Below are 15510 nucleotides of genomic sequence, written 5' to 3' on the forward strand. Positions count from 1 at the left end.
ACGGCAGTCATCACAAAACATGAGGTAGTTACCAGCAGGATAAAAAATAAACCTCGCCAATAAGGGGCTGCCAGATAGAGTCGGGGCCAACTCCAGCCCTGCAAACCCAAACACACAAGGCAGACACTGGAAGAAAAGGAGGCTCATACGAGATGTGGTAAGAACATAATTGCATCTTCAAGGCAGCCAGGAGGCAACTTCATTTGCGCTGGACCTTGCATCTGAAGTTTTCGGATGTGAATAGCGTCTTTGCTTTCAGGTTCCAGAGTAAAAGAACCTACAGGGACTTAAATTTCAGTATGTTTTGGAAATGAGGCCCTTTAAGGGTTCTGGTCTACACCTGAGAAATAAAGCTTCCAAAATGAAGTCACATTGACTTTGTGCACTTCAATTTGCTACCTGTTGACATCAAGAGCCAAAAATACCCAAACCCAAACCATTTTAAATGTGAATAGGAGCAGGATATGGAATAGAAGCGTGGCACATCAACCTTCATGAAGACTGAGCTGTAGAAACACTGAAAGGATCGAAATAGATCCTTTCTCAGCTAGATATGTATTAAAATTCCAGCTATGGTAATTTTTCATGGTCTGTAACATAAAAGTGATTTGATCAGTTTTCTCTGAAACTTCATATAAACATTCTTGCCTCAGGGCTAAATACAGGAAATTACAGCCCACGCTCATCTTCTGGGGAAAAAACACATCACGGCACTAAAATAGGTATTTGTAAAAGTTAGTTGCAATTTTAATGATGACTCCCTTTCAGACACCCAAACAAGTTAGCACAAGATTAACTCAAAACAACAGACATGTCAAATGTGAAATTTTAAGGCACAAATGAGTGTCATAGCATGAGAATATAACTATTTATTCCCCCTCAAGAGGAAGTGGCTTGCATTACTGGGTAAGGAGAATGTAGAGAGCTATTAGAACGGCACGAGATAAGGAAAATGGTCTTACTGTGAAAGGTACGTTGGGTACTAAAGTACCTTACGGGATTCATCAAGCTCAACAGTTCATCTTGTGCTTTGGATACCGCTGTCCTGCGTGTTGAAACACGATGCGTATACTGCAGGGCAGCGGGCGTAGGGGTGGCTGCAGGTACAAACACCTAAGCACTGCGGAATTCAGTACACCATGGTGCTAGATTTCTTTCTTTGTAGATGTTCTGCCACTTCTACGTCATTTTCTAAGTGTATGTGCGTGAGCGAAAGAAAAGGATTTCAGATTATAATAGGTGAAATTTGCTCAGAGAGGAGTCTCAGGTAAGATGCCAGATGCCTATTACCAACATTTCACTTTGTACCCATCCAGCCTTACTGAAACATGAGGCTGTAGTGTGTGGGGAGCAGATTCACAGGTGGGCTGTGGTAATCTACCCAAATCCAACTTCAGGTCCGTTTGGTTTTGAGTGTTCCCAGAGTATGGAACTTAAACTTGTTTTAATTTTGAACTACTGTTTTCGCTTTAATATCACATATAACACTGCATCTGTTCACAGTTCAGGGATGCGTTTTACACAGTGATGTAACTGTATTCATTAAAATTAGAATCAAGAAACAGTAGCCTTTGGTGCCAGATTTATTCAGCTTTTTTGGTTATTCTTCCAGTGCTATTTCCTCAGCTTTAAAAATTACGACATGTTCCCAACCAACTGAAATGTCTTAAATTGCTGCAGTATAATTTAAGTCCGCCCTCAATTCCTTTTGCCACTATTTGTTTTAAAAACAGCTTTAATGTTAAATGACAGGAAGCCCAAACGCACTGGAGTACTAGATTTGTTGAGAACACTTGAGAGTGATAGTTCTACATAGGCCCATTTCATGCCATAAAGTGCATTTATTTGCTTTCTAGAACACGATCCAAAACTACAGAACAAATCCGCCAGGGTTTTGTACACAGTCCCTAGGTTTGTGTGTCCTCAACCAAAAGGGGCAGAACTGTAAGAGCCATGAAGGTACAGGTGGTCTTGGCGAGATGAGTTTACAGCCTGTTCACTTAAGACAGAATGAAAGAGCACAAAATCAGGAATGAACACGACCAGAAAGCAGATCTATGAATTGTGTGCCCACTCTATGCTGTGACGCTTCCGAAGTCCTGTGTGGCTCTATGGCCTGTATCTGTACGTCCAGGTCAAAAAAAAAAAAAGTAACTGCCCCCGTTTACCTCAGAGGAAAACGTACTCGTAAGGGTGACCTGCCTGTAGCGACTGCAGCAAAGTACCAGATTCTGGATTAGAATACAACTGGCTTATTAGATGTTTTCTCTTCTAGGGCAATTTGTGCTCAAGTTTACAACTTAATTGGTAAGAATTAAATATTTGCTGGGCCTTGTTCATTAAGAAACTCTCATTAAGTTTTCTTCTCTTTTGTTATTAGGGGGAAGTTTATTAAATGAAGCAAGTCACGCAGCATCCTTTGGGAATGGTTTGATTTGATGTTAGATTTAGTTCTTGGGTCATTCAGAACAGATGGAAGCTCTCAGCAACTGACCACACTTCTACATCTATGAAAGATCTTGTCCTGCAATGCATTAGCCACAGGATGCAGCTGCCTCTCGTAAGTTGTGACCCCTGTCACTATAAACCTTTAATCTGCTAACTACTTCTACAGGATTAAATCCGTAATTTTAAACCAGCGCTGGACACTGGCAGAGGCGGTGACAGAACCTGTGCATTATCTGCGCTGTTTAGAGGACAGTACTATCATCATCTGTCTGGGGATTGAGGCTGATCATTTTCCCCCATTTTAGGTGAGCATCTGAGTGCAGGTTTCCTGTTAGTCATGTAAATACCCCTTGCTACAGCATTTTGTGATTTATGAGGTTACATTATTCCCAGACAGGTCGGTGTTATTCCAAGGCCTGTGATTGATTGCAAGGATTTAAGAATTGAACACGCACAGGACTCTTCTTGTCCGCCCCATGCGTGTGTTTGGTTGTTCAGGGGTAGGATTATTTTCTATACAAGATGAAAGTTAATGCTTTTAGAGTTTAGGCACCTAAACTCTTTACTTATCCTCTGTAAAACATGTTTTTAAACATAACATTTACCTTGAGTTTCTACTTACAGAAGTTACAAACGCATCTTTTACAAAACAATAGCCTTAGAAGGGAACAAGCGGTTGCTTGTCCACACAGCAAATCAGTGCCTGAGCTAAAAGTAAGGAACCAGGAGCAGCCCCTGGCCTTGCCTGATCAGTTTCTCTGTTCTTAATTATATAGGGAAACATATAAAATAATGAAGGGCAGGATAACGTAAATAAATCTTAAATGTTCTCTTCAAGAAGAGGAACAGCAATAGTGGTTCTTTGATTAAGTTCTAGTCTTTGCATTTATTTGTGAGGTTTTATTCTTCATATTTGAAGGGATCCAGACCATTGATGTGTGTTCATCCAGGTTTCAGAAAACTACTGGAAGTTTAAACAAGTGCACTGAAAAAGTTTGTGTTTGTAAACATTTATTTTCTTGAACTGAAAAAGGCTTGCATCAGCACACATTGTACAGCCTTGCAAGTTACACAAATTGAAAAAGTTTGTTTCATTTATGTGCAATGAATCTTTATTGTCCAGTGAGCATCTGCAAATGATGAAAAACTTAAACCATTAAAAAGGTTTCCAGCACTTATCAAACACAATTATCTTAGCGTGAAAAGGAAGAGAAAGAGATCCATACTGGTGGGAACACAATTAAAGTGCAAACATTTTGTCACTTGTGAAGATACATTTTTAGTTTCTTCACACTTTTGCTAAAAAGAAGAAATATTAAAATGTGATTCAGTGAACATTCTTTGTAACCTATTCATATTCCCCTTTAAGTAATTATTAAACTTGTTGGATCAGAAGTAAATCCTTCAAGGGTACAACCTACTTGTAATTTCTTTTGATGTTGTTTGAAAGAATCTCAAAAGAAAATGACCATCTAAGGAGTTAGTTACTTTTTTTTTAACAAAAAGAAAAAAAAAGAAAAACAGAAGGGAGAAAGAACAGGTTAACTTGGAGATTTGGGGTAGTTTTCTAGAAAATGAGTGTAATTCCTTGAAAATGGCTCTCTTTTCCCCTCCACCAATCCTCAGGTTCCTGCCTTGGAATGGACAGCTGTGTGCTGGCTTTGAAAAGGGATTATAAAATACAAATCTGAATATGGATTTTTCTTTTTTTAGCGTTTGCTGTACAATAGAACTTTGGATCTGATACAAGAATTCAAAAAATATAAAACAAAACTACTATAAAAGTAGGGGGCATTTCAACAGCATTCCTTGTAGAAAGCTGCCTGTCTCAAAGATGATTCCTTGCTATTGTCTGGGATTAACTTTGTATTTTCTTTCTTCATCTTGCTGGATCACGGGGTTATTTATTCTTCAATGGTTAATGTCATATGACAAAACATCCCAGGAGTCTCCATGGAGAAAACAGAAACCCCATAACATCAAGCCAATCAAGGAGAGGAGGACATGGAAGTAGTAAAGGCTGAGTGTCCACTGATGTAACTGCTACTGAGAACTAGCCCTTTCCAGAACATGAAAGTCGTAGTGCTTCTTGCTTGTTCTCAGCCTGAACTTGTTCACTGAGGTACTACTTTGTTTCTTCAATGCGTTCTGAGCAGCTGACATCGTAGGGAACGTAGCTAGAACTGTGTAAGTGGAAGCCAAGTCACTAGGTTTGGATGGCTCAGTGTTCACGCTACTGTCTCCGCTGCCACAGTAACGACGGTGGTGCTGCTGTTGTGTTTGTAGACACTGCGAATCCCTCAGCCACCGAATCTTGGCACCAACTTTTAACAGTTCTCCGAACAGTTTTTCTGCTTCCATACGAGTTATGCCTTCTGGCAGTTCAGTAATTTCTAGAACTTTCCCCACAACTGAAACAAGAAAAACATTGAATCTAAATTGGTCATCGAACCTAACGATACAAGAAACACAATGGAAAATGAGTTACGGAGTCTCTCCAGTTGGCTGATAGCAAATACGCAGGCATTCCATTTTGGACACTCTGGAGAGCCTTTTGCTTTCAAATTTAATACTGCTTACAATCACAAGGTACGAATAAAAGCTGAGAATACAAAGAGAGCCCCCAAAAGAGAGAGGGAAAATAAAAATAATCAACACATGATTTTGCAACAGGTTTGAGAACTCGCTATAGCATCTCACTGGCTTTGCCTGTTAACTCTTCACACAGCTGTGCTAAAAAACTAGTTCCTCCTCTCTCAAAAAATCCTCCCATAAATTTTTACAAAAAGCTGATTTTTCCATAACTTTCTGCAAAGAGTTGCAACAAAAACTCTTTCCAGTGAAGACATTAAGACAGATGATGCCAGGTTTTATTTGGATGACATCTTTACCTGCTCCACGGAGGTAATCTGTAGATGGCCTAATATGCCCCCAAAATCCATGTGAATATTTATATTCGAAAACAGCGTGTGTGCATTTAATACAACAATATTTAATGTAACAATATTATTTAACAATGTAACAACAATATTTAATGTAACTTACATCCAGTAAACTGACAAACTTGCTTTTCCTTTTAGTACTGTCCAATCCTGATCTTCTGTGGTCTTTTCTCCATCCTTCAAACCTACACTCTCTCATTTAACCTCCCTCTTCCCCTCTCTCCAAATCAAGTCCTCCTTTCCATCCTTACGTTTCCAGTGTCTGCCATGTCCATTTCGGTACAATTACTCTTCATTCTGACCCTTCTCTCACCTGTGCTGTTCTTGTTACATTCCCAGCCCATCACCACAATTCACTTTTCTGGAGGACTGTGTCAATCAGCAATTCTATACCTGGTTCTCCTGCACCAAGATCTGCTGAAGCAGCCTTCTTTGCTGGTTTCTTTCCCCTGTTCCCATGTCTGTTTCCAGGCTGACACTGGAAAGATGGACATAAATGATGTATTTAATGACAGTGCACCAGTATCTTAATATTTCTAGGTTAGCTCAGTGAAAAAGAGAGTGTAGAGGAACGTCTGGTAAATAACCTGTGCTACCATGGTACAGAACAGATTTTCATGTCCAATTTTAGTCTTGGAGTTTAGCAATCCTGCGATCAGGCACATTCAGTCATTGGCTTCAGAGGAAAGGGAGGAAATGATGAAAAAAAAACAAGCCACCTTCAATCTTCTTGGGAGAACAGCCCACCCCCTCCCCCCCCAACCCATCACATCATCTGTCTGTTCTCAGGTAGAACTGAGCAAGGTAGAGGTAGGGGGTCCACGTGTCTGTCCCAAAAGTTAAAATAGATAGAAACACTTTTTAGCTTTGCTAACACTAATGCTTTGGTTTTGTTTTTCTTCTAAGAAACAAACCTACTCTTTGTTTAAAAATACCCAGATGTACGTCTATTTTCTAATTTTTTTAAATTCTTATTTATTCAAAGAAAAGGAAATCCTTTCAGCAAATTTTCTCTCTGTGATTTTTAGAACTGCTGGTGAATTGCTTAAGAAAAAAAAAATTTAGCTTTGCTAACACTAATGCTTTGGTTTTGTTTTTCTTCTAAGAAACAAACCTACTCTTTGTTTAAAAATACCCAGATGTACGTCTATTTTCTAATTTTTTTAAATTCTTATTTATTCAAAGAAAAGGAAATCCTTTCAGCAAATTTTCTCTCTGTGATTTTTAGAACTGCTGGTGAATTGCTTAAGAAAAAAAAAATTCTGTAATCTACACTGTGCCTAAACCTGAATTTCAGGAAAATGTTTCTTGCTTTTTGTCTTTCAATACAACAAACAAGAACAATGGAAAGTATCAGCACAGAATAAAACCATTCCTGGAAAGCGAGCACCTTCCCCTCAGTTACTTTTCTAATGCAATAACATATTCCCCTGTTCATGGTGGTTATAATGGTAGCCCTGAGGAGGTGTTTTTTCAGTGTTGCCAGGAGATTATTCCTTTAATACCTGTTGGCTTGTTACTTGTCCACGTAATAATGGTGGTGGATTGTATTGCAGGGGCTGGCCAAGCAATGGGTATCTGGCATCTCCTTAAAGAGAAAGGTAATTAGAAGGGTTTCCTGTAATATGAAATATTCCTCTAAGTTCCTTTTATGTCTTACACAGAAGAGAAAGCAGAATAACTACGCATAAAGTAGTGTGTTTGGATTTGGCAGAATTAAATAAATATAAGTCACATGCTGCTCTTGAGGTGAAAAGGTACAAGCTTTCTTGCATTGAAGGATTACGCTGAGGAACACCAGAAGTTCTTTGCTGCAATCTCATCTGAATCCTCTCATTTCAAAATGAGCTTAATATAAGCTTCAACCTCCTCAGTGTACTGATTTAGTAATTTCCATGGTTATAGCCCTGATGAGAGTCAGGTACATCTTCACATTCCTCATTGCTCTAAGGATCCACAAAAACAGTGGAACGGAAGTTTTTAGTAACCAGAGAAGAAAGTTGAGAGGTACACTTTACAACAGGCAACTGCAACGGTTACAGCAACCTCAGAATACAGAGCGGTGACATAAAGATTATGCAGCAGGTAAGACAGACAAGAAAATAAGGTTTACTTTATCAGTAAGGAAGACATACAGAAAATTCTGTATGTTTTGCTTTAAAGCCAATCTTTCTGTAAAATAGACCCATTAATTTTGATTTTGGGAACTGTACCAAGACATCTTTGCTCACTGACAAAGGGGTTTTTATCAGTTGGTTTTTAAACGTTATCAACTATCACATGTCAGGGAAAACTCCCTATTTTCTGGTTTTCTATTAATATGAGGACTGAAATTCTTCTACAAGGAATTTTTTCTGTCCTTGGTGGGATATTATCTGAAATACTAATTGAAGTAGCAATAGTATTGGCTAGGGGCTCTAGTCCTATCATACTAGTTTTTCTACAAAGGAATGAAGAATTCTCGCTTAGGCAGCACTTTGATTCAGTGCATCATCAACTAATGACTGCTACAAGGAATTTTTTCTGTCCTTGGTGGGATATTATCTGAAATACTAATTGAAGTAGCAATAGTATTGGCTAGGGGCTCTAGTCCTATCATACTAGTTTTTCTACAAAGGAATGAAGAATTGTCGTTAAGGCAGCGCTTTGATTCAGTGCATCATCAACTAATGACTGAGTCTGGCAGAACATTCATCTCAACATCGCATTTCTGTATCCCTTCCCCCAAAAGATAACATGACCACCTAATGTATTAAGATCAGCTAGTTCCACATTATTTATTTTCTCTTTGTCGCTCTAAAATTATACCCTTTGTGAGAGTGCGTGTCAAGTTCTTGATTTATGGTTAAAATTTGAAGCTAAATTATTAAACATTAATATTTTCAAAGCTGAAACAGGGAATTTCACCTATGAGAAAGCTAGCAGGTTATAGAAGGTCTCACAAAAGCAAGATCAAAAGGTTTTGAGAATATCGGGACAGTATCAGTGCAGAGAGATCAGGTGAAATTTTACATGATGCTTGAGTGGATGATTTTGATGATTCTGTTTCAATAGCATCACTACTAAAGCAAGCCACAGTTCACCAGAAAATCCTCATACAACTTGTATCTTAAAACATTCAAATATAAGCCACACACACAGTTTAGGTAACTAAATATATACCTTGTCCAGGGACAAAAGGTCTAGAAAACTGGGACACAATAGAAAGAGGTGTTAATGCGGGACGGATGTTCTTCATGTTTGATAGCTGGGCTGGTGCTGGTGATTGGGCTGGTGAGGTGACAGGACTACCGAGTTGAGGACTATGCTGCAACTGGAACAAACAACAAGGTAGTGTCTTAAAAGGCACCTAGTTGAGCAAGCTAAACACCACCTACGGCATTTGATATTTAAGTTAAAATAGCTATATTATCATCAGAGCAGATTTTTATTCCCCAAAAAATTTTTGAAAAAATACGCAAAGATATAATTCATGCAAATTTTAAGCCACCCTGGAATACAAACCAAAAACCTCATACCTGTGCAGCACTGTCTAAAGTGCTAAGTTCTGCAGACTTCTGCCCCCGTTGATGATCACAGTAATACTTATTCTGTTTCCACTGGGGAGGTGAATGGTTCCGAGGCTGAGGACTGTTCGGTATGTTTAGCTGCATCATTACTACTCCTCCTCCTGGTGGTGGTGCTACCGCTACAAGACAAGAGATCAGTAGGATACAGTTAGTTCGTAATAATATGTGTGGGTTTTCATTTCAGCACAACAGATGTGAGTTTAAAACATCATGAATGTTTTCCTAAATAAACTGCTGAATTCTAGAAAACTAGCGCAGTAACTTCCATACAATTACATTTCCACTATCAGGTAAATCTCAGATCGTTAACTTAAAGATGGGTTCCCAAAACTAGAAAAGACAATGAAACCACTGAAACTCATTGAGAATATTTTTGAAAGAAATCATTCTATATTTGATAGTAGTAGCAAGTATTCAACAGTCACTGTAGTTACTGCCAGAGCAATGTGTTGAAGAATGTCTGATACTAGCAAAAATATGCTTTATTTAAAAACAGAGGTTACCTAATCAGTTTTACATGATATACACAGCGGTATGGACTCAAAACGTTTCCTCTGGTGTGAAGGCGCGTGTTGGAAAGATCTGGAATCAGTCTTTAGCCTGAGGCAAGATTACCCTCATTTACAAGCCCTATACACGAGCGAGTTTTTTGGGCAGAGACTGCAAAGCCACACTCCGACCCCCACACTCCGCACCACTTGGCTACTGTGGTAGCTACAGCAATGCCAAAGTCAGGAGAACAGCCAGAGGGCCAACCCTGTCCCATAAGGCTTTGCCTGAAGACTTGTGACAAGAGGCTGCTGGAGGGAGGAGCTGTCTTCCCCCTTGGACCTGGCTCTGTCCCAGCTAATTTATAATGTCCTGTTTACTTGTAAATGGTTGTTTACAATCTCCACAGCATTTCTCAGAAACCACGATTAAAACAAATGCAAAAGCATTATTTAATCATCCTCATCCACCTTTAAAGATGGAGTCTACAATCTTCTCAGTTTACTACCTACATCATAGCATCAGTTATGAGCAGCCAGATACAGAATATGAAATGCAATCACCTCGTATTTTTTAAAATGGGCTACATTTTCACTACCCTGGGCTCCCCAAAAAGAAAGACACATTCAGAAAGCAAACCGAGCAACACAGAATAATGAACTCATAATATTAAAACTAATTAGTTTTTATAAACTGTATTCTGAAATGTCTACTGTATTGGTATTTATAAAAATAAGCGAGGCAATATTGGCAATGTTTTCTCATCTATACTTTCTTTTTAATGGCAAAAAGCTCTACCCATGTGTTACAGATTGAAATGGAATTACCAGGCTTCTGGCCAACTTTAGCAGAGGATATAAATTTAAGAGACCCTGCTCTGTCCCTACAAAAGCCCCATGGCAAATATTTCTGTTTTGTTGCACAGCAAAGTAAAATTTAACTCTGTTTATGGTTATCTACACCTAATCAGAATAATACATAACACAACAGTTTCCAAGTGGTAACGCCATAAAATTTGGTAATCCCTGTATGTAAACCTGCAATGTTCCAGACAAACATCTATACACGTACTGCATTTTACACAAGAAAGCTGGTTTAACTTCGATGTTTTACGCATCTGTTTATAAATATTAGTAATGATACTCATTCACATCTTACTGTTTTATAATACTGTAGCATGTCATTCTGCAGCACTCCAGCATACTCTTTTGACGCATCTGTTTTGCAAGAACTGAACGCCCAACAAAAACATGCTTGTCTTTCAACCATCTACAGCTCCACTTCTAAAAACGTGTCACCATCTGACAATGCTATTTAAACTGCAAAGGAAAAAACTTTGTACACCTGTATGTAAACCTGCAATGTTCCAGACAAACATCTATACACGTACTGCATTTTACACAAGAAAGCTGGTTTAACTTCGATGTTTTACGCATCTGTTTATAAATATTAGTAATGATACTCATTCACATCTTACTGTTTTATAATACTGTAGCATGTCATTCTGCAGCACTCCAGCATACTCTTTTGACGCATGCAAGAACTGAACGCCCAACAAAAACCATGCTTGTCTTTCAACCATCTACAGCTCCACTTCTAAAAACGTGTCACCATCTGACAATGCTATTTAAACTGCAAAGGAAAAAACTTTGTACATCCAGAAGAACCTGTTCTGTCTACTAGTTTCACGGTATTTCAGTAAGTGAAAACAACATGGAATTCTTTTCCTAAACAAGCATCCTGAGAAAATGCGGCGTCACAGTACACCTAAGTTTGCAGACACCTAATCCCTTGTCAAGGCCCACAAGAAGGGAAACCCTGAACAAATCCTTTAAAGGCTTCCCAGATTTGCAGTCTGGTCCTCTCTAACTTTTTCAGATGAAAAGAAACACAACTCTGCTGCTTGTCTGCGTACATCCTCATTGTCCTTATCTCTGTGGCCTTGATTCATCCCTGAACTTCTTTAAATTGCAGTTTAACAGGTTTGAAACAGGGCTTCACACCTGTGTAAAACCAGCAATTCCAGGACAGATTGAGGAGGGCAGAAAAACAACTAGTGCGAGACCTATTTTAGATATCCTGAAATGACAGTCTTCCAGAATTAAAACCAAACAAACTTGAAGCAAAATGGAAACAAAACCAAACCTGCCCCTGAACTATAACACACTGCAGATCGCTGATCAGCTATCTGGCCACTTAACTGCATGTCCTCTATTTAATAATAAATAGTCTCCAAAAATATCTTAAATGTAAGGAACACCACATCTATACTGGAATCTAGGTCACTGACTGGGGGTTGTTTAATCTATTGCTTGCTTGCAAAATACTGAGGTAGCAGTATTTGAGATTACCCCTTTTTTGGCAGCCAAACCTCTAATGCATCAAATTCCCCACTGGTAAAATACAGACAGTACCGCTACGTTCACAGGATTGTTCTACAACCTCCTCTTCTGAGGCTGACCCTAGTGCTCTTAAAGACCACCAGTTTTACGGTTGGAAATCCAGAGTTTAAGTGTTTGGTATTAACAGTCATAAATGTTTCTTGGATATGACTAGCTCTACTCACCACTGGTTTCACATGTCATTGAGGCTGCTGTTTATACACTTTCTAAAAATTACACAAGATTTTGTAAATCAAAACATTCCAAACCAGATTTAAATGCTTCTGCTAAGTGACACTTATCTGCTGAAGGCTGCCCCCATGAAGGTGTCTATTGTTTCACTTAAGTTCTAAGACGTCCCTTTTGAAGTTACAATCATAGCAATTCAGACAAAGAATTATGAAAAAGTATTTCCAGGGATGGCACTCAAGTTGCAGTTGTTCTAGTGGTGAGCCATGAAATCAATCTGATAATTTACAACAGATTTCTAGACAGAATGGCTTAGATGAAAATCCCAATAAAATATACCTTTTATTGGCTGCATGACGGAAAGACCAGTGGGTGAACTTTTACATGATGAGGGTGGAGACACTATGCTGTAGTGCACAATGGAAGCAGCCTGTTGTGGCTTTGACTTTGATGAAGGTGGCAATAATGTAGGAGGTGATGGCTTCTGACTTGAATGGTTGCTATAAACTACGAAAGTAAAAGCAGTAAATAAGGCTACCATAAAAAGAAAACCAGAACACCCACACAGCTTCAGAGTATTTAACTTAGCTTGTCAGCAGGTCAAAAAGCTAACTCTCCTCTCTATCCAAATCCAAAAAGTTTTCGCCCTCTTCTCAGGAGCTCTGAAGAAAATCACCATTCCTACCCACTAAGTGAACTCTAGAATACTGCTTGAGTAGAAGAGACAAGTATACTGCTTCCAAAGTTTACCTTTCCTTGTTTATCAAGCATAACCCCAAATCTCAAAATAAATCAGACCCACGTAGCTCTTCAGGAAAAGATGAAAGTCATTCTGCTGACAACATACAGTTCCCATGCCTGTCCCAACTCAGCAGCAGACGTGCAAGGCATTATTATGTACGTTACTGAATTCTAAGAAGGTGACTTGAGAGCTTTCAATGATAAATAAATTGAGATGTTAACCTGCCTCCAGTATAACTCAGAAATGGAACACAGAAGGAAATAGAACACAGTAGTTAATTCTAAATCAGATGCTTAATAGCAAATATCCAATCACTCGGCATAGTAACAGTTAGGCTTTAGGTCTTGTAATAAAAACTTTATTCCCCAACCTGCACACTGCTGTCCTTGAAGCTGCTGTGAGTTGCATGGTGATGATGTTCTAGGAAACTGTATCTGCTCTGATCCAGGAGGCTGCAAATATCCTACTGATGAACTGTAATAATATTAAAAAAAGGAACATGACTGACAGACATTTATGCTGCACTCATTTAATCATGACTTCTGCATTTGCTGTCTACAGTACTGCAAATCACTGAGATTTTGTTAATTGTAAAATCTATAATATTCCTACCTACCCCCAAATCTACTTATTCTTCTGAAGATTAAAGTTTCACATCTCCTTAGCACAAACTTATGCCTTGCATACATTAAAAAGCTGTGCTGATTCACCTGTTTGGATATACTATTTGTGTGTCAATAGTGGAGTATCGGTTTAAAGACGTGAAGAATGACAATAAAACATACAATTTGATGTCTTGCCCAATTAACCAGAATGAGGTCTCAGTTCAATTATCACCACAGAACCTGCCATGAATTATTTCTGATGCAGTTCCTCAGCTGGGGCTGGCCCCACGCTACCGAGCCAGCTTATTCAGCACTCCAGACACGCACGCCTCTGCTTCAGTGTAAAGTAATGCAACTTAAAGAGATGATCACCCTTCCATGGCTTTACCGCACAGCGTGTGGGCAAAGGAAGATGACCCAACTCAAGGAGATAAACCCCCTTTCATTTGTTTGTAATATGTAGGAAAGGGATAACTTTAGAAATTTATTTATGCCAGGTGTGTTTTTTCAGGGCATTCAGGAGAAAAACAGGTAAGTTGCAGACATTGGAAAATTCTATCATAGCACTAACTAATCCTACTGCCAGAGCCAAAACATCAGGTTGGCGGACCATAATGGGAATGAATCCTCTACTTCATTTCTGCACCAAGAGAGAAACATTCAAAGGGAATGAGAAAAAATTTATTACTTCAAATGGTGGAAAAAAAGTGGGTGTAAAAAAAGTAGGAAGTCCCATTGGACTTACTATTTTCACCTCTCTCGTCACAAGAAGTCTGTTCCATCCTTTGTCCCATAGTTCAATTATACAATTCTATTTTAAAAGATTCCCTTCCATTGTAGCAGACAAAACTCAGTGAAAAGTAAACCAGATCATTTTATATCTGCACAGCTTCTCATCTGTCTACTGATCAGAGTTCTCAATAGTGAGCTGGGGTTTGAGACTATTTGGTTTCTGCAGAAGGATATTCTGCTTTCCTCGTCAAAGTACTGCACTGCACAGGACTATGCTGATGAAAGCAAGATGCTGTCCTTAGTTGCTAGTCTGCTCTGAATTCCTAACAAATGTTGCCTTGTTCAAAGGAGAGGGACATTCTAAATGATGCAAAAGATGAAGCAAACAAAACTTACTTCAAAAAAGTCTGGGGTTACATCTACCTCTGACTTCACTGAACCTCAAATAGGCTCAACAGAAGGAAAAAGACAAAAAGAACCTCTGGATATAAAACCCAAGAGCTCAGATTTAAGTAGATGAAACCTTGCAGCAATGACACCAATACTATTTAAGTCTCTGCACTCACAAAAGGATGAAGCAGGCTTCACACTGTTGCTGTTTGCTTGTTGCTGCAAGCAGGTATTTAAGTGATTCACATCTGTAAGTTCAAAAAACTAGAGAAAGAAAAATTTGTAACAAGCATTACTTGTCATGAATTCTTTTAAGCATCTGCCTATCTGTTCTCTCACAAATAATCAAATCGTGCTGGGGACAGAGATGTACACACAGGGAGGTCTGTACTCGTAGACCAATTTGCTGTTACCAAGGCAGAAAAGCAAAAAATTATCAAACAAAAAATTATCAAACAAAAACCAAGCACAGAAAAGTTCCTATACTTATCCGGCTTTGGCTACACAGAGTAAGCCATGCTCCTTTCAGATAAAGCTCCAAAAAGGAAGAAAGGCAGTCTTTTGCTGGGAGTCAAATTCTGTTTTCTCTACACCTTGTTAAAGCAGTATCTTTGACAAAACCAGTAAATATGGATAGTCATCTAACGTGCTACTACAGAAAGGCACACGCTGGTGCTTCTTGGAGAAGAAAAGGAATGCAGAAAACATAAGACGTGGAACTGTAGTAAAGTATCACTGAAAGTGATATGGAAACGGTGTTTTCCAGTCTAACAAGCACGTCCCAGTTAAAGCAGTAATGGTTGTTTTAGTTCACTGCACAAAAGCAAAAATAAATAAATAATGAAGTGTCTGTAAGTCTGCCTTTGGAATACATTTTAATATATACAATACTGCATATACCAGGCCCTGCCAATTACTGCAAGGCGATTAAGCCTAGCTGCTGAGAAATTAAATAACGGAGAACCTCACCTTAAATTATTCTGTTGACCAGATGGAATGACACTGTAGTAAACTGGCATTCCT

The 15510-nt window shown here is 38.8% G+C and overlaps 1 protein-coding gene across 2 annotated transcripts in view; it reads right to left on the reverse strand.

The window, feature by feature from the left end:
* Positions 1 to 3442: 3442 nt before the first annotated feature.
* The window catches only part of R3HDM1 (R3H domain containing 1), a 54622-nt gene continuing 42554 nt past the window's right edge, over positions 3443 to 15510 (reverse strand). For both annotated transcript variants that reach the window (XM_010142666.1, XM_010142665.1), the window contains 7 exons: positions 15457 to 15510; positions 13131 to 13234; positions 8909 to 9072; positions 8553 to 8697; positions 6896 to 6978; positions 5784 to 5868; positions 3443 to 4859 (listed from right to left, as the gene is read on the reverse strand). In XM_010142666.1, coding sequence (XP_010140968.1) covers positions 4492 to 4859; positions 5784 to 5868; positions 6896 to 6978; positions 8553 to 8697; positions 8909 to 9072; positions 13131 to 13234; positions 15457 to 15510 — 1003 coding nt within the window. In that variant the 3' untranslated portion in view covers positions 3443 to 4491. The remainder of the gene's footprint in view (positions 4860 to 5783; positions 5869 to 6895; positions 6979 to 8552; positions 8698 to 8908; positions 9073 to 13130; positions 13235 to 15456) is intronic.

Source organism: Buceros rhinoceros, unplaced genomic scaffold (genome assembly GCF_000710305.1).
Source record: "Buceros rhinoceros silvestris isolate BGI_N320 unplaced genomic scaffold, ASM71030v1 scaffold1029, whole genome shotgun sequence".
NCBI classification, from domain to species: Eukaryota; Metazoa; Chordata; class Aves; order Bucerotiformes; family Bucerotidae; genus Buceros; species Buceros rhinoceros.